Genomic DNA, 18,821 nt, shown 5'->3' on the forward strand with positions numbered 1-18,821 from the left:
GTTTCTGTAAAGGACATTTCATGATAGTTCATTTGGTTACCAGTCCGGTAGGATATGGAATTTGTTTTTTTTTTGTTACATTTGTACCCCATGCTTTCCCACTCATGGCAGGCTCAATGCGGCTTACATATTGTATACAAGTACTTATTTGTACCTGGGGCAATGGAGGGTTAATTGACTTGCCCAGAGTCACAAGGAGCTGCCTGTGCCTGAAGTGGGAATCGAACTCAGTTCCTCAGTTCCCCAGGACCAAAGTCCACCACCTTAACCACTAGGCAATTTGATTTTATTATCAATACAAACAATGCATAACTATCTGTTATTTTGAAAAACACTGAAGACCTATTTAACATAATTTGGTACTGTTTTGTGATCAGTTTGCTAATAAGAATAATATATATGAGTTTAGGAGTTTAATTCTTGTGACCCTCTTTGATGCTCTAGTAGATTCAGGCGGAATATAGTTGCAGGCATGGAATGGAATATATAAACTGCTTTGGTTGTATCTTGGGCAGTATATCAAGAATCTAATAATTCTAAGATTATCATTGAGTTTCCAAAACTTAATTCCCTTGTTCAAATCTTGCTGCTCCAGACCTTTCCATACCATAGTAGTATGGTCAGATCAATTTAGACTCTTACTGCTATCATTTAACTGCAGTAGTTTTTTCTCTAAAAGCTTAAATTGGTTTTAGAGTGTGAATGCACCGTTGAACAACAAGTATAGTCCTTGGTATCAGCATTTTGTTGCTGCCAAATGTCTATTGATATAAAACATTTTTTTTAAAGCTTGAGTGACTTCCCCTCCCCCTAACCCTTTTCCTCACTTCTATGTATTAACCAGATCAGGGTTTATCATGAGTTTGAAGTCTTCCTGCATTATGAGACCCTTTCTTTCTATAATAAAGGATATCAATAGAAATAAAACAAAATAAAACATGGAAAAGAAAATATACCTTTTTTATTGGACATAACTTAATACATTTCTTGATTAGCTTTCGAAGGTTGCCCTTCGTTAGATCGGAAATAAGCAAATGTTGGTAGATGACAGTATATATGAGTGAAACATCAAAGCATTTCAGTGACAGTCTATATGCATGGAGACAGGGGATGAGTGAAAACATCAAAGCATTTCAGTGGCAGTATAACAGGATGGGGGTGGATAGGTGAGAGGGGAGACAGGAGAGCAATTTACAAAGGAATACAATTTTATGGTTTGTAATGGGCTAGGAAACCCAGATCTTTAAGTCCTGTCTGGTGGGTGTCAAAATATTTAATCATTTTGACTTCAAAGGTCTTACGTTCCTGTATTGTTTTAAAGTTCCCTTTCAGGATCCTTACCATGAAATCACTGGTACAGTGTTGTGGTTTTGTAAAGTGCTGTCCCACAGGCGTGACATCTTTGTTTGTACTGACATTTTTCATATGATATCTATGTAAATTAAATCTCTTCTTTAGCGTCTGACATGTTTCTCCAATGTAGCAGCCGCCTTCGCACTTTTTACACTTAATGATATATATACCACATTGGAAGATGAGCATGTGAAAGATTCCTTAATGTTGAATATTTTTCTTTGTGAATGATCGTGGGATGCTGTGACATATTTTGGCATAGTTTGCAGCTGGATATATTGCAAGGATGTGTGCCATTCTTTTCTTTTTGAGTCTGTGTTGGGAGCTTACTTCTAATTAGCTTGTGTTTTAAGTTGGGTGGCTGTTGGAAAGCCAGCACTGGTGGAGATGGGAATATCTCTTTCAGTAATTCATCCTCCTGGAGTAGAAGCTGCAGATCTCTTATGATTTTTCTTAATTTTTCCAGCTCTGGGTTGTATGTTACTATAAGGGGGATTCTGTCTGTGGCTTTTTTTTTCTTTGTATTGTAGCAGATTTTCCCTGGGTGTTTTGCGGGAGGAGGCAATATTCTTGGAGATTATTTTGGGGTTGTAGCCTTTCTGTTCGAAGGATGCAGTCAAGGTTTCAAGGTGTCTCTCTGTCCCATTTTTGTATGTGAAGAGTGGAAGCTGGAGTTGTGGAAGTAGCTGCATTTGTCTGTGGGTTTCTTGTATATGGATGTTTGTATATAGCCATCATTGATTGAGACTGTGGTGTCCAAAAAATTGACTTTTTCTGGGGAGTAATCAATTTTGAATCTGATTGTAGGATGGTATGTATTGAAGGAATTGTGAAATTGTTTCAGAATTTCTTCCCCCCCCCTCCCAGTCCAAATCATAAAAATGTCGTTGATGTATCGGTGGTATTTTAGAGGTTTGGTCTGGTATGTATTCAGAAATGTCTCTTCCAGCTCAGGCATTAAGAGGTTGGCATATTGGGGTGCTGTCCTGGTGCCCATCGCAATGCCCATTATTTGTAAATAGATATCAATGTTAAAGCGGAAATAGTTGTGAGTTAAAATAAATTTGATTAGTTTTGTAATGGTTTCTGGTGAGTATTGATGGTCCCGTGTGGATGTTTTTAGGAATTTCTCACATGCAGCTATGCCATTTTCATGGGAAATGTTGCTGTATAGTGATTCTACATCCATCATGACCAGAAGGGTGCTTGGTGGTAATTGCTTGATATTTTTAAATTTATTCAGAAAGTTTGTGGTGTCTTGTATGAAGCTGTTTGTTTTGTGCACAAGAGGTTTCAGAATTCCCTATATGAATCTAGATATTTCCTCCGTGAGTGTGCCAATACCCGATATGATTGGTCTGCCAGGGTTTCCTGGTTTGTGGATTTTGGGTAGCATGTAGAATATGCCCACAGCAGGCTGGTTTGGTATGAGTTTCTTCAGATGTGGCTGTACTTGTTTAGGAAATGTTCTAATCAGGTCTTTCAGCTGTTTTGTATAATCCTGTGTAGGATCCTCACTTAGTTTCCTGTAGTATGTATTGTCTAAGAGCTGTCTGCTATTCTTCAATGTATTTTTTTGTGTGCATAATTACCACTGAGCCACCTTTGTCTGCGGGTTTGATGGTGATGTGTTGGTTAGTTTGCAGAGTTCTTATGGCCGCTCTTTCTGGTGGAGTAAGATTAGACAGAATTCTCTTTTGTTTGTTGGAAAAATGTGATTTTACTCTATGCCTGAGGCTTTCTATGTAGTTGTCCATTTTGTAATTTTGTCTATCCTGTGGGGTGAAATGTGTTCTTTTGTTTAAAACTATATTCCGGTCTGTTGGGGGTCCCTTTGTTGTGGAAATGTGCCTTCAGGCGCATTTTTCTAAAACATTCTTCCAGGTCTGAGTATAATTGGATTTCGTCCAGCTTGCTGGATGGGCAAAATGAAAGTCCTTTGGAGAGTACAGAGACTTCATGATGTGATAATTGATGGTTCAAGAGGTTTATTATCCCCATCTGATCTGCATCTCCAAAGGTGTGATCCATGTTTCCTGTAGTAAAAAGTGAGAAATTTGAGAATTCACTATCTTTGTCACCATATGTAGTGTTTATTGTATAGTGAAATGTTAATTATATAGTGTTATATAGAGAAATAAATGACAAATGTTGTGATGGGACTCTAAATTGAAGAGATATGTCATTAAGTTTTGACTGCATGATTGGTAATCACATATGGAAGTATATTGACAAGGTCTTTGGTTACATGGGTAGGTTATATAATTATTTTACTAGTGCTACTTATTTCTATTGCATTACTAGACATATGCAGCATTGTACACATTATATGCAGGTACTCTGTCCCTAATGGGCTCACAATCTAAGTTATTTGTTCCTTTTTTCTAATTGGGTCAGTGGAGAGTTAAGTGACTATTTTATCTGTTCTTGACCAGCTGTACTGTCAAGAATGTTTTATAATGTATCAATGAGACCATCAGGCAGCCCTATGAATTTGTGTTGGTGTAGTGACTCAGCTTTATCTGATTTAATTCTAAACCATTATTTCCCAGAGATGCTGAAAGTGATTGCAACTCTTCTGCGCACCTCCTCTCCTTCTCCAGAAACTATGGAAGTTCGACGTGTATTCCTCTCTGACATGATAAAACTTTTTAACAGCAGCAGAGAAAACCGGAGGTAAGGTTCAGAGACTCTGGATGCCTTAGAACTGCTTTCTATAACCCAATGTAGTTATATGGTAAGAACAATGAGATCTGTGAAAAACTTACTATAAACTTTTTCATCTATGTGGATGATATTTCTAATTTATTACCCGTCTCCAGTGATTGGCATATCCATCACTTTGAGTGACATAGCTAAATGTGTAGGACTGATTGAGAATTGCATTACTTCTAATCGACTAATCTATGGCTTGGTCTATTGGAGATATCTCGTTACCCTCAACAGTTCACGGTTGACAACCATCCTTTTTTGCTCAAAAATTCTGCGAGTAGAATTGGATTGTCTATTAACGTTTAATACTTATGTAAAGTCTCTGATAAGCAAATCCTTCTATATGTTACGTAAATTAAGGTCAGTATGTTGTTAGTTTGCACCAGCTCTGTACAGAATACTGGTTGTCTCTTGTGTTGTTTGTAACATTATATTTATTGGTTGTTCTAAGTCACTGATTAGGCGAGTACAGTTGATTGAAAATACCGTGGGAAGACTAATATATTTGGTGGGTAAATTTGAATCTGCTAATATTTTACTTAGCGAGTTGCGTTGGTTACCCATTAGGGCAAGAGCACAATTCAAGCTGTGCACTTTTATTTTTAAGGTTATATATGGGAAAGCACCATCATATCTGTGCAATCTGGTCAGTTTTACATATTTCTATAGAAGGGAGATTTCAAAACCAGATACTCTACGGTATCCGTTGGTGAATCAGATTAAACTGAAAAGGCAGTTTGGTTCTTCCCTTTTTTATCAAGCTGCATTAAGATGGAACTCTACCATTGGAGATTCATGTATTAAGTAATTACGGGGTTTTTTGTAAATCTTTGAAAACTTTTCTTTTTCAATATATTATCTCAGAATTTATAGTAGTTTTGTAAGTATGACTTATTCTGTAGAATAGTTTAGTTTTAATGCAATATGGAAGTAAGCTTATAACTTTCTGGTATGTTGTCTCTAGTTCAGTCTTATTGTTATCCACACAGAACCAGAGTATGTGGAATATGAGATCCATGTAACATAACTTAACATAGTAGTTTGGACACCGGCCATATTCAGTGCCAGTGCCCACATTGCTGAGCAGGCAGATAGAATCTCACAAAAAGCAGTCCTATTTTATTTATTTGTTGCATTTGTACCCCACATTTTCCCACCTATTTGCAGGCTCAATGTGGCTTACATAGTACCGTCAAAGGCATTTTCCCAGTCGGTGGTTAACAAATACAAAGTTGTATAGTGATCGTATGAGGTATAAGTGGAGGGTCGGAATGGATGAAGATTGCGTGTTGTCCTGTTCGATCATAGTTATGCAATGTTGGTAGGTCTTTGCCCACTTAACGATGCATATGCCAGTGCCCAGACAATGGCCCTAGCGTTGAATATTTGGGTTAGTTGGCCTGTGGTGGTCAGCAGGATTAAAAATGCTGACACCTGTGGGCTGAATTTCAGGGACTACTTCTATAGATATTTACAGATCTTGCCTGATTCTTTCGCTTGTAGACTGTGAGAAATTGCAGGAGGACCATAGGAGACTGAAAGACTGGACATCAAGATGACAGATGAAATTTAATGTGGACTAGTGCAAAGTGATGCGCATTAGGAAGAATAATCCAAATCATAATGATCCTAGGTTCCACATTAGGAGAAACTCAAAGATCTATCGGTCACAGGGCGGCGGAACCCGGTAAGCATGGCAGGGGGGCACCGACCTTTGGAGGGTGCCACAAGCCATGCTTACTGCCGCCCGGGTGGCTCACAGTTCCAGCACAGCTGCAGGCAGCTCTTGAATCCCACCTGCCCGCCCTCAGCTCCCCGACAGCCCTCCCTTCGTTCCTGCTGCCCTTGGGGGTTTAAATCTTTTATTTTACCTCAAGTCGCAGTGGCGGCGGCAGTGAAACCAGCAGGCTTGCCTCCAGCCTTCCTTTCCCTTCCCTCTGTGTTCCGCCTTCCTCTGATGTAATTTCCTGTTTCCGCGAGGGCAGAAACTTATAAAGAATAAAATTACGGAAAACGTAGACAAATAGGTTTAATGGGACAGAGTCAGCATAGGTTCAACCAAGCGGAGGTCTTGTCTCACTAATTTGCTTCATTTCATAAAGGTGAGCCAGTTGATGTTGTGTATCTAGATTTTCAGAAAGTCTTTGACAAAGTACCTCATGAGACTCCTGAGAAAATGAAGGCGTCATGGGATAAGAGGCAATGACCTTGTGTGGATTAAGAATTGGTTATTGGACAGAAAACAGAGGGTAGGGTTAAATGGCTATTTTTCTGAATGGAGAAGGGTGAATAGTGGAGTGCCGCAGCGATCTGTACTGGGATTGGTACTATTTTTAATTAATTTATAAATAATCTGTAAATTGAAATGACGAGTGAGGTGATTAAATTCGCAGATGACACGAAACTAGTCAAAGCTGTCAAAATGTATGTGGATTGTGAAAACTTGCAGGAAGACCTTAGGAAACTTGAAGACTGGGCATCCAAATGTATTGTAGACTAATGCAAAATGATGCACATTGGGAAGAATAATCTGAATCCGGTATCTGATGCTAGGGTCCAATTTAGGAGTTGGCACTCAAATAAAAAAAAAAAAGATTTGTGTCATTGTAGATAGTATGCTGAAATCTTCTGCCCAGTGTGCGGTGATGGCCAAAAAATCCAACAGGTTGCTAGGAATTATTAGGAGAGGGATGCAAAATAAGACCAAAAATATTAAAATGCTTATGTCACTCCATGGTGCAACCTCACCTTAATTATTGTGTTCAGTTCTGGTTGCTGTATCTCAAAAAAGATATAGTGGAATTAGAAAATGTTAAAGAAGAGTGACCAAAATTAGAGAGGCGATGGAACTGCTCCCATATGAGGAAAGGCTAAGGAGGTTAGGGCTCTTCAGCCTGGAAAAGAGACAGCTGAGGGGAGATATGGTTGAGATTAATAAAATCCTTAATTTTGTGAAGCTGGTGGAAATGAATCCATTTTTCACTCATTGAAAAAGTACAAAGCCAGGGGATGCTCAATGAAAATTGCGTGGAAGTACTTTCAAAACAAATAGGAGGAAATATCTTTTCATTCTGAGATTAAACTCTGGACCTCGTCGCTGGAGGATGTGGTAATGGCAGTTAGCAATGGAGAGAGAGAGGCTTTTGTTAGGACCTTTTGCTTACAAAATATACTAAATCCTTGTTTTGGACTACATGCAGACCACGCTGCTGCTTGCCTAATTTAGAAAGTGCTGGCTAGGTTATCTTACTAATTTTATCTATAAACTTTAAAAGTTTATGGATATTTTTATAATAGATTCCTGCTATATGGAGTCTTACTGTTTTTACAGACTCTGTACTCTCTTGTAACTTTTGATTTGTAGATGACTTTCTGCTTTGAGTTCTAAATCCACAGGTATGTAAAACCTTTATGTAGCTCTCTGTATAATCTGTACCTGTACATTGGTTTTCCAGGAGTTTGCTGCAATGCTCTGTGTGGCAAGAGTGGATGCTGTCCCTTTGTTATTTCAACCCCAAGAACTCAGATGAGCAGAAGATAACAGAAATGGTGTATGCCATTTTTCGGATTTTGCTTTACCATGCTGTCAAGTACGAATGGGGTGGCTGGCGTGTATGGGTGGACACCCTATCGATCACACATTCAAAGGTGACTATTTTCCACAGAACATTACAAAACCACTCATGAGGTTTTAAGTATCTCTATATATTTTGATTGTATCATTGAGATATAAAACAAAAAGTGAGGAGATTGAATAAGGATGCCAAAAAATATTTATTCACATGAAAAATAAAAAATGATGTAAACAGTATTAAAAATGACCCGACACGGCCGTGTTTCGGCCAAAAGGCCTGCCTCAGGGGTCTTTATAACCTAAATGGAACAATAAACAAATGAGGGATATTGTTACAAATATATCATGGTCATGGATGTAGTGAGTAAAACAACAGACAACAGAAAAATATACGGTATAACTAAACTAACGGACAAACAGAAAATTATCTATGATTCAATCTAACAGCATACCATTAGATGAGAAAGATGAATATGTGTGTGAAATGTAAAAAAGTCTCTTTTCTATACAACAAATTTTTTTATAAAACAATTATGGATTGTTAGGACACATGAATAATACTTTATAGTTCAACATTTTTATTGGTGACAAAACGTAAAACACCACATGTCCAACATTATCCATTTACATATTCAACTAAACATGTACATCTTTAAAACTGAAGAATACTATCTGTCAACCATCTTTTCATATTTTCTCCCCGCCCCACCCCTCAATTCCATCTCGTCAATTATTTTATTGGGAATACTACATATCCAGATATCTGCTGGTATAAGGAACTCTGCTCCAATCTTAACATGTTCTCCTTTACAAACAAACGGTTGTCATCAAACTTTACCTTACACCTCTTCCCTTCCCTTGTTATGCAATAATAAGTTTTAACGGCTCCTCCCCTGTAGCTTAACTCCCCACATAGTATAACTCCCAAATTCAAACTTTGTTACCAATTATGTATGTTTCCTCTCCCCCCTTCCCCCCTCCCATTATGTGCCTACTACCAGGGGAGTTCCCTCCTCCCCCCTCTCCCCCTTCCTCTCGCTCCACATATGACTCCTCCTCTGTGGACGCTGTACTTCTTCTGATGTCTCCTCATATCCACCATCCTATCAATAGCATCCACATTCCACTATCTAATGATCCCAAGGGAGAGAATATTAATAATAATAAAAAAAAAAAGAAAAAATCATCATAGTCTATTCAGCAGAAAACTGCGGGTTCTGGATGATAACGATTGTATGTACATTTCCCAGATTCCCAAGAATGCCTTCCTTCTCTTTGGGGAGGATCCCACCACCCTCCTCTCCTGCAGAAGCAGATCATATAGGCGGTTTCTCCAATTCCAATAATCTGGCGGCTCCGCTGCCATCCAACTATTCAGAATAAGTTTCTTCCCCAGTAAGCTGGCCTTGCGGATGAACTGCCGAGCCCCTTTTTGCGGAACTGCTAACATTTCATATTGATCGAGCAATACCCCCAACGGGGAAAACTGAATTTTATGTTTCAACACCTTTTCCAAGTATTGAGCTATTTGCTTCCAAAAAGTCTGTATCTTGTGACAGTCCCATAGATAATGAAACAACGTGCCCTCCCCCTGCCGACACTTAGAACACAACGGGTCCGGGACTCCTCCCATATGGAACACCTGAGATTTGGCCATGTATGCTCTGTGTAAGATTCTATACTGACATTCTCTCAAACTAGCATTCCCTGACATGGAGGGTATTCGTGACACCAGCCTCCGGAAGTTAATTTGCAAATTAGGCTGTTTCAAATCTTGAGCCCACCTCAGCTGGATTTTCCCCATCTCCTTTCCTTCTCCCAGCTCCCACAAGGCTTTCTGCAGCCCTGAGACTGATAGCCTCTCCCCTGGCATGGAACCATAGAATTCCCTAACTCTACGCCCATGTCTACCTCCCAACCGTGCTGGGTCCAAGGAGCGAACATAGTGAGCTAGCTGTCCATATGCAAATGTATGGCTATAATCTATACCAACTCCCAAGGCTCCCAAGCCTAATAACTGTCCCCGGGAATCAAGGACATGCTCTAACCTTGTGATACCTAGTTCTGCCCATCTAAGAAACACTTTATTTTCTGAGCCCGGTTTAAATTGAGGATTGCCCTGTAATGGTAAAAGATCTGACATCTCCGCCTCTAGCCCCCAGCTCTTATTTAAATCTTTCCAAGTCTCTCTAATGGGCCTCAGCAACACGCTGTTGCCCACCGGACCAGGAAGAGCAGTCCCTGGGCACTGCAGCAGATAATATAGATGATAGGGCTTAAAGTATTCCTGTTCCAGTCTCCTAGGCGTGAAGTCCTGCCTGTCCAATAGCCAGTCTCCCAAGTGTCTCAACAAGCAAGCTTGGTTGTAGCGACGGAGGTCCGGAAGACCCATCCCCCCCCCCTCCATGAGCCCATTAATATTTTCAAAGGAAGCCTAGGTTTGGAATCTCTCCAGACGAACTTCCTCACATACTTATAAATCCGATTTATGTCCTTATTCTTTAACTTCAAGGGCAGCACCTGAAAAGTATAGAGCCACCTTGGGAATTCTACCATTCTGAATAGGTGTATCCTCCCATGTAAAGTAATTGGTAAAGCTTTCCACCTCCCCAGTTGCCCCTTCATTATGTCTACCAGCCTGGTGATGTTGGTCTGATATAAGGCCGTAGTGTGCATGGTGATCCGCACTCCTAGGTATCGAAGAGACTCCACAGCCCATTTCAAAGGAAATGTGCCTCCCCATAGCCGTCTCACACTGTCATTAGCCGTCAATGCCAAGGATTTTGAGTAATTGATCTTAAATCCTGAGAAATCTCCATACTCCTGGAAGAGTTCCAATAAAGCCTCTAAAGAACGTTTGGGCTGAGTAAGGTGCACTAAAATGTCATCTGCGAAAGCAGAGACTTTAAACGATAGCGGACCCCACTTTACCCCTGTCACTTCAGGATGTGCACTAATCTCTCTGATCAGGGGATCTAAGACCAGGACAAAGAGCAGAGGAGACAGAGGACATCCCTGTCTTGTACCTCTCCTGATTGGGAATAAGTCTGACTTCTCCCCATTTATCCACATATATGCCTGTGGGTTAGAATACAATGCTCCCACCGCATTCCTAAATGCCCCCTCTATCCCCACTGTCTTCAAGACCTCAAACATAAAGTTCCAAACTACTCGATCAAAGGCCTTCTCTGCGTCAAAGCTGACCAGCACAGAAGGCCTTTTCTGTGCCTCCACTGTCTCCAGGGAAGCCAGTAGAGCTCTTATATTACTCGCCACTGACCTGCCTTTTACAAATCCTACCTGAGGGGAGGCTACCAAATCCGGGAGCACCCTAGCTAACCTATTGGCCAATATCTTCGCATAAATTTTTATATCACAGTTCAACAGAGATATTGGCCTGTAGGACCCCACTTCCCTCTCATCCCTACCGGGTTTTAATAATACTATTACTTTCGCCTCATTTAGCCGATCTGACAAGGTTCCTGATGTTATCATATCATTGAACAGGTTGATCAAAGGACTTGTCACTTGCTCCTGCAACAGCTTATAAAAAGCCATACTAAACCCGTCTGGTCCCGGCGCTTTATGGATTTTGCTTTGCTGCAATGCCAACATCAACTCCCCCTCCTCTATAGGGCTATTCAGTATTACCGATTGCTTCTCTGAAATCCTAGGTAACTCTTGATTGGTCAAGTATACCTCGCTATCCGGAATGATATCTGACGGCTCCTCATATAATGCCTTATAATAGTCCCGAAATCTTCCTATGATCCCTCCAGTCTCCCGGATTATCTGCCCTCCTCCATCTTTGATTTGCAGGATCCTTGGCCACCTTTAAATCTAGACTGAAAGCCCACCTCTTTAACATTGCTTTTGACTCGTAACCACTTGTAACCACTCGCCTCCACCTACCCTCCTCTCTTCCTTCCCGTTCACATTAATTGATTTGATTTGCTTACTTTATTTATTTTTGTCTATTAGATTGTAAGCTCTTTGAGCAGGGACTGTCTTTCTTCTATGTTTGTGCAGCGCTGCGTATACCTTGTAGCGCTATAGAAATGCTAAATAGTAGTAGTAGTAGTATCCTAGAAGGCCCCTTCTGCCCCTTCTCTAACCTACTCAACAAAGTACCCGCCTTATTCCCATACTGAAAGAGTTGGTGTTGGTAATAAATTTGTGACTTCCTAGCCCTCTGGTGTAATAATTCATTCAGCTCCCTTTGAGATGCCAATAGTGCTCTTTTCTGTTCTTCCGTTACGGTCTCACCAAATCGCACCCTCCTAGCTCTAATTTCTTTTTCCAGACGGAGGATTTCTTTGTCCCTCATTTTCCTAGCTCGAGCCCTGTAGGCAATTATCTCCCCCCGCATTACCACCTTTGCTGTTTCCCAATATAAACTTGTTTGCTGTTGGTGGCCCCTATTATGCTCCTTAAATTCCTTCCATTTTCCCCTTATATATTCCTTAAAATGCGGATCCCGGTATAATTCAAAAGGAAATCTCCAGCTACCCCTTCCACCCCCATTTCTAGACACCTGCAGCTGTATATATACGATTGAGTGGTCTGATATTTCACATGGCCCTATTTCTGCTGTTGGTATGTTTGCAAACAGGCCACTAGAAATCAAGAAGTAATCAATACGGGATTGTGTCAAATGTGCCCTGGATACATGCGTGTAATCTCTGTGTGTCGGATGGAGTACTCTCCATATATCTATTAAATCCAGAGTCGAGCAGAGAAAGGGCAGGCCTCTTTCACAATTGCTTAATGGAGCAGCCGTGGAACTACATTTATCCATCTGGGGGTTATATACCAAGTTAAAATCTCCTCCTCCAAGTACAATATTGCTCTCCTGGAAGGGGCTCAGCAGTTCTATTAAAGTTTTGTAAAATTTATGGTCAAAGACGTTCGGTGCGTATACATTACAAAAAATGTACTTGGTACTTCCGCATTCCACCTCAGCCAGCACATACCTACCCTCCTCACTTCTTTTAACCGACTTTATTTGTAACTGCAGCCCTTTTCTAAACAACATTAACACACCCCCTTTTTTCCCCTTCGCCGGGGACCCCACCACCTCCCCCACCCAACCTTTCTGAAATTTACTATGTTCCTCTGCTGTTAAGTGTGTTTCTTGGAGAAAGACCACATCCGCTTTATGCCGCTGCATGGCCTGCAGGACTTTGGTGCGTTTAATGGGTGATGAAATCCCCCCCACGTTCCAAGAAATTAGCTTAATCGTTCCCAGGCCACATTCTTATCGGCATGTCTCCCTTCCACATATCTTATAAGTGAGGACACACCCCCCAGCCCCTGGGTGCCTCCCCCTGCGCCACATCCGCCTGCTTCCTGCCTCCACCCTCTGTGTTACCAGAACAGAAAGAATAAATAAAAGAAAAATTAATAACAAAAAAACAAGAGACCCCTGCTTCCCCCCTCCCCCCTCCCTCCTCCCTCCCCTCCTCCCCTTCCCTGTTCCCTTTCCTTCATGCTGCTCCCAAAGGACCAGACTGCCGTTCTCGCAAGAGAACAGGTCACGCCCCTGTCCCCCCTCGTCCCCCCAGCACCATCTTCCATGTTATGCTGCTATTCCCCGCTACTAAAATATTTTTATATCTCATTTGCTTATAACTGATATAACCAACATGATAAACAAATTCAAACTTTCAACTCCTCTTTATACTTTACCCAACTTAGGACCCTAAGGTCTCAGCATATATTTCTCAAATATCCCTGTGTGACTCAGAGTTTTTAGCAACTAGCTTCTGATGTTAGTCCAAGTTCCCTTTGACTCTGGGTATTCCACTTTATCGCCCGCTGCCGTCTTCTTCTGTTATTTCAGCCTTTCTTGGCAAACTGCTCTCCTTATGGACTCCTCTGACCCCTTGATTGTATTTGCTCACTCTCTTCTCCCACGCACTCCAGCATTTGATTGACAAACTTTAAAGCTTCTACATGTGAGCTAAAAACATGCGATCTGCCCTCATGCTGTATTCTTAGTTTTGCTGGAAACATCAAAGCAAATCGAGCTTTCTTTTCAAAGAGGCGTTTGCAGACTTCAGCAAATTGTCGACGCTGGGCTGCCACTGTGGCTGAAAAGTCCTGAAAACAGAGCACGCTACGGGCTTCATATAATATCTTGCCTTTTAGTCTCCATTCCCTCAATATTTCTTGCTTGTGTGCATAATTGAGTATTTTACAAATTACCACTCTTGGTCTCTCCGTGTTCTGTCCTGCTCTCCCCAATCTGTGTGCCCGCTCTATCTTCAGCGCCTTCTCCAGCTTCGGTATGTTCAACACTTTGGGCAGCCATGATTCTAGGAACCCTGCTAACACCACTTCTCGTATCGACTCTGGCAAACCGATCAGCCTGAGATTATTCCGTCGTGATCTGTTTTCCAGATCCTCGACTTTTGCTTCTAACTTTTCCAGCCGGTCTTTCAAATCTTTTTGCTGGGTTTCGTATTGCTGACAATGGTCCTCTACATCTGACATCCTCTGTTGAAATCCCGTCAAATCGGTGCGCAGACTTTCCAACTTTTCGTCCATCTGCCCAATCTGATCGGATATTTTCTGAAGCTTTCGGTCTACTGATACTTCTAGCAGGGCTGAGACCTCTGCTGCTATCTCTGCCGCCCAGGCAGAACTCACGGACTCGCCAGTCACGCTAGCCTCCGCCATCTTGCTCTCTCCCACGCGGCTCCGGGCTCCCTCTTTCCGAGTTGTTTTTGCGGCCATTCCGACCGTAATGCAGATTGGCGTTGTAGCTGCTTATTGCGTGAGCGTTCCGGTCTCTTCCCTTACTTTTTGTGGGGTTTTCAGTGGTTTTAGACGGCGCTAGGGGAAGTTGTTATCCGAGGGGACCCAGAGCTCTAACGAGCGGCGTCCTCCCCGTCGCCTAGCATCACGTGACCCTCCATGAATAATACTTTAAAAATCACATCAATCTGTTAAAATGAACATTGAGTTTATATGCAGACTGTAAAAGAATAAAGAAATTTGTTGTATAAAAAAAAATTTGTTGTATAGAAGAGACTTTTTTACATTTCACACACATATTCATCTTTCTCATCTAATGGTATGCTGTTAGATTGAATCATAGATAATTTTCTGTTTGTCCGTTAGTTTAGTTATACCGTATATTTTTCTGTTGTCTGTTGTTTTACTCACTACATCCATGACCATGATATATTTGTAACAATATCCCTCATTTGTTTATTGTTCCATTTAGGTTATAAAGACCCCTGAGGCAGGCCTTTTGGCCGAAACACGGCTGTGTTGGGTCATTTTTAATACTGTTTACATCATTTTTTATTTTTCATGTGAATAAATATTTTTTTGGTATCCTTATTCAATCTCCTCACTTTTTGTTTTATATCTCACGGTCCCGTGAGGGTTTTTACCTCCTCTTTTGTTTCAGATTGTATCATTGAATCATGAATAGATATTAGGACTGGCAGTCAGTAGAAGGAATTCTATTGTACTGGAGTGACCAGTTTAAATCTGAAGCCTTTTATTTATAGTAGAGCCTGTGCAAAGGTTGATAGGGGTCCTAGGCAAAACTTCAGCCTTATACCCAACCACTCAGTTATCTTTCAGGTCCATAGCCTGCAGCCCCCCTGGCCCGAAAGAATTTTATATTTAACAAACATCATTGCACAAAAATCTTATAAAAATAAAGGTTAAAATATGTGCTGATGGTTCTTTGTGCGCCTGTCAGGACCTATTTTGCTTTGAGCTCTGTGTTGTTGCCCCCCCCCCCCCCCAAAAAAAAAAATAAAAGCCGCTGCCCTAGGCGAACACCTAGTTTTGCTTAACAGTTGGGTCAGCCCTGACTTACAGAAGATTGCTTAATAAAATGACAGATGTAGGAAAGATTTTTTTTAATATAGATACGTTTTCATTGGGACATTTTGGCACACTGTCATTTCCCAGAACATAGGAAAGGTGAAAAATAAAATTGTGTTTAACAGTGATACTTAAAACATCTTTGGGGCACACACAGCCAGTCAGGTTTTTGGGATGTTCACAATGAATGTGCATGAGAGAAATTTGCATGCACTATCTCCATTGTATGAAAATCTCTCTCATGCATATTCATTTTGTATATTCTGAAAACCTGACTGGCTTCGTGATATTGTTTGTGGTAACTGTAAGGAGAATTGCCGCTACTCCTGCCTGATTATAGGCATGGAGGAGTAGTCTAATGGTCAGTGCAGTGGTCTGAGAACCAGGGGAACTGGGTCTGATTCCCACTGCAGCTCCTTGTGGCCCTTGGCAAGTCAGTTAACCCTTCATTGCCTCAGGTACAAAATAAGTACCTTTATATAATTTGTAAAACGTTTTGAACATAACCCCAGAAAGGCAATATATCAAATCCTATCCTCTTTCCCTTTAGTCTTGGTCCAAGCATTTGGTAGTCATGGGGAAACTTCTGTGCAAAAGTTTTGAGAACTCGGCACGTGGTGTGTGTGTGTGTTTTTTTTTTATTTAATTTGCAAAATTCTGCGTTCTCAAATTTTATTTTCTTTGTGTAAAATGCCTGGCTTCTCTGTACTCCAGGCTTTGCCCACTTTCTCTTTGCTTATGCTCTCCCTCCACCTAGCAGTTTCACTCCCCAACTAACTTGTATTCTTCCCTAGGCTGGATCATCTCTATCCCCTGCACCCTGGCAGGTTCAGTCCTCAGTTTTCTCTGAGAACCTCACTGTACATACACATTATTTCTCATCAGTGTTGTGTGGGAATCCCTCTCGGGGAGATGCAACGTGCTTTCTTCACTGGTTCCAGCCTGTTTAGGGAGTAGGGTTTTCAGCGGTAGATTCATAAAGGGGCTGTGCGGGCCTTTTATCATTCATAGCAGCAGACAACAGGAATCACATATTAATGTATTCAAGTGAGCTGTTTAACCATTCAAATATTCATTCTGAGGGGATGCACAGCCGTTCCTGAGCGATGCATAGAAAGGACCATCTACCTTTAGTGACAGAAATTTTATGGGAGGTCTGGAGCAGCCGTAGTGGAGGTCAGGAACTGTCTAGTGGCTTGAAGCTGAACTGGAAGAAGTGGCTGTTTTACAGAGCAGTGGTGGGTGGGGAGGCAGAGAGGGCTGGAGCCAGGCCAGAGCCCCAAATGACAGACATCATGCTGCAGCCTTATGATCAGATGGCAGAGCCCTAGCTGTGAGCAATCATGGCATTCTCCAGGCTCTGGCGGTCGGTGGGGGAGGAAAGTAGCTCTCTCCCACTACTGCTGCTTCGGGTGCCTTTCTACTCCCTCAGCACATCGTCAAGGTGTTATAGCATCCCCTCCCCATATATCGAACCCTGGCCGGAAGGGATCACACACTCGCTGCTGTGTGTCTCTCCAGGTTAGGCTCCATGCAGAGAGGATGATAACCTTCCAAGACCGTTCAAGGGGAAATCTTCCAGCTGGTATGCACGTATGAAAGCAGTATGTAGTATGAGCATGCGCAGAGCAGCCATGCTTTTAGCGATTGACTACTCTCTGCATGCCCTGGCATCCTTCCCTACCAAGTTGCATGGTAAAAGTCCATGCAGTTCATTTGCATAGGATTTCTTTCATGACTCGCCTGCTATTTTTACCAGGGTGGAAATTTCAGGTGGTTCTTTCTGTGGACATAAGTGCATCGGCCCCTCAGTCCTCTGTCTTCTGCATTGCTGTTGTGCTGGGCCTCTTTTAGGATTCCCTTTAGTGCATTTTTTTCCCACATTCAGTGTCCCATGACGTAAAGGCTTGTAGTTGCTCTGAAGATGTACAAATCTGCAACTATTGCCCTTTCTGCAAATATGTATTTCCTTAGTTTACTCTTGAGTCTATATCCCATCACCTTCACCCTATGACCCTGGTTACAGGGTTTCCTTTTAATTGAACTCAGAACCACTTGGAGGGCTGCAACTTCTACTTGGTGCCTTTGAGGGAACCTGACTCACTGCTTGGGACGTGTTCTGTGTTAGTGACAGGTTGAATGGTAACTCCCGTTGAGGCAGTTGAGTGGTGTTCCCCTGCTGTGGGACCTGCTTGTTGGTGTTAGGGCGTTGCAGAGAATGCAAGCTGGGAATCCTGGGAGATGCTGAGGAAACGTTCAGTGGTAGCATATATAGTAACATAGTAGATGACGGCAGAGAAAGACCTGCATGGTCCATCTAGTCTGCCCACGATAAACTCATATGTGTATACCTTACCTTGATTTGTACCTGTCTTTTTCAGGGCACAGACCGTATAAGTCTGTCCAGCAGTATTTCCTGCCTCCCAACCACCAGTCCCGCCTCCCATCACCGGCTCTGGCACAGACCCCCTATAAGTCTGCCCTCCCCTATCCTAGCCTCTCAACCACCAACCCCTCTTCCCCCCGCCACCCAATTTCAGCTAAGCTTCTGTGGATCCATTCCTTCTGCACAGGATTCCTTTATGCCTATCCCACGCATGTTTGAATTCCGTTACCGTTTTCATCTCCACCACCTCCCGCGGGAGGGCATTCCAAGCGTTCAGCACCCTCTCTGTGAAGAAATACTTCCTGACATCTTTCCTGAGTCTGCCCCCCTTCAATCTCATTTCATGTCCTCTTGTTCTACCGCCTTCCCATCTCCGGAAAAGATTCGTTTGCGGATTAATACCCTTCAAATATTTGAACGTCTGTATCATATCACCCCTGTTCCTCCTTTCCTCCAGAGTATACATGTTCAGGTCAGCAAGTCTCTCTTCATATGTCTTGGAACGCAACTCCCATACCATCCTCGTAGCTTTTCTTTGTGCCGCTTCCATTTTTTTAACATCCTTCGCAAGGTACGGCCTCCAAAACTGAACACAATACTCCAGGTGGGGCCTCACCAACGTCTTATACAGGGGCATTAAAACCTCCTTTCTTCTGCTGGTCACACCTCTCTATACAGCCTAGCAACCTTCTCGCTACGGCCACCGCCTTGTCGCACTGTTTCATCGCCTTCAGGTCCTCAGATACTATCACCCCAAGATCCCTCTCCCCGTCCGTGTCTATCAGGCTCTCCCCACCTAACACATACGCCTCCCTTGGATTTCTACTCCTTAAGTGCATCACTTTGCATTTCTTCGCATTGAATTTTAATTGCCAAACGTTAGACCATTTTTCCAGCTTCTTCAGATCTTTTTTCATGTTTTCCACTCTTTCCGGGATGTCCACTCTG

The 18,821-nt window shown here is 42.2% G+C and overlaps 1 protein-coding gene across 1 annotated transcript in view; it reads left to right on the top strand.

Annotated features, from left to right (window-relative positions):
- Positions 1-18,821, top strand: part of LRBA (LPS responsive beige-like anchor protein) — a 1,257,537-nt gene that overhangs the window by 184,045 nt on the left and 1,054,671 nt on the right. Inside the window, 2 exon segments of the mRNA XM_030191657.1 lie at positions 3,906-4,029; positions 7,521-7,713. Of these exon segments, the coding sequence (XP_030047517.1) occupies positions 3,906-4,029; positions 7,521-7,713 (317 nt within the window).

The sequence above is a fragment of the Microcaecilia unicolor genome, chromosome 2 (genome assembly GCF_901765095.1).
Source record: "Microcaecilia unicolor chromosome 2, aMicUni1.1, whole genome shotgun sequence".
In the NCBI taxonomy this organism is placed as follows: domain Eukaryota; kingdom Metazoa; phylum Chordata; class Amphibia; order Gymnophiona; family Siphonopidae; genus Microcaecilia; species Microcaecilia unicolor.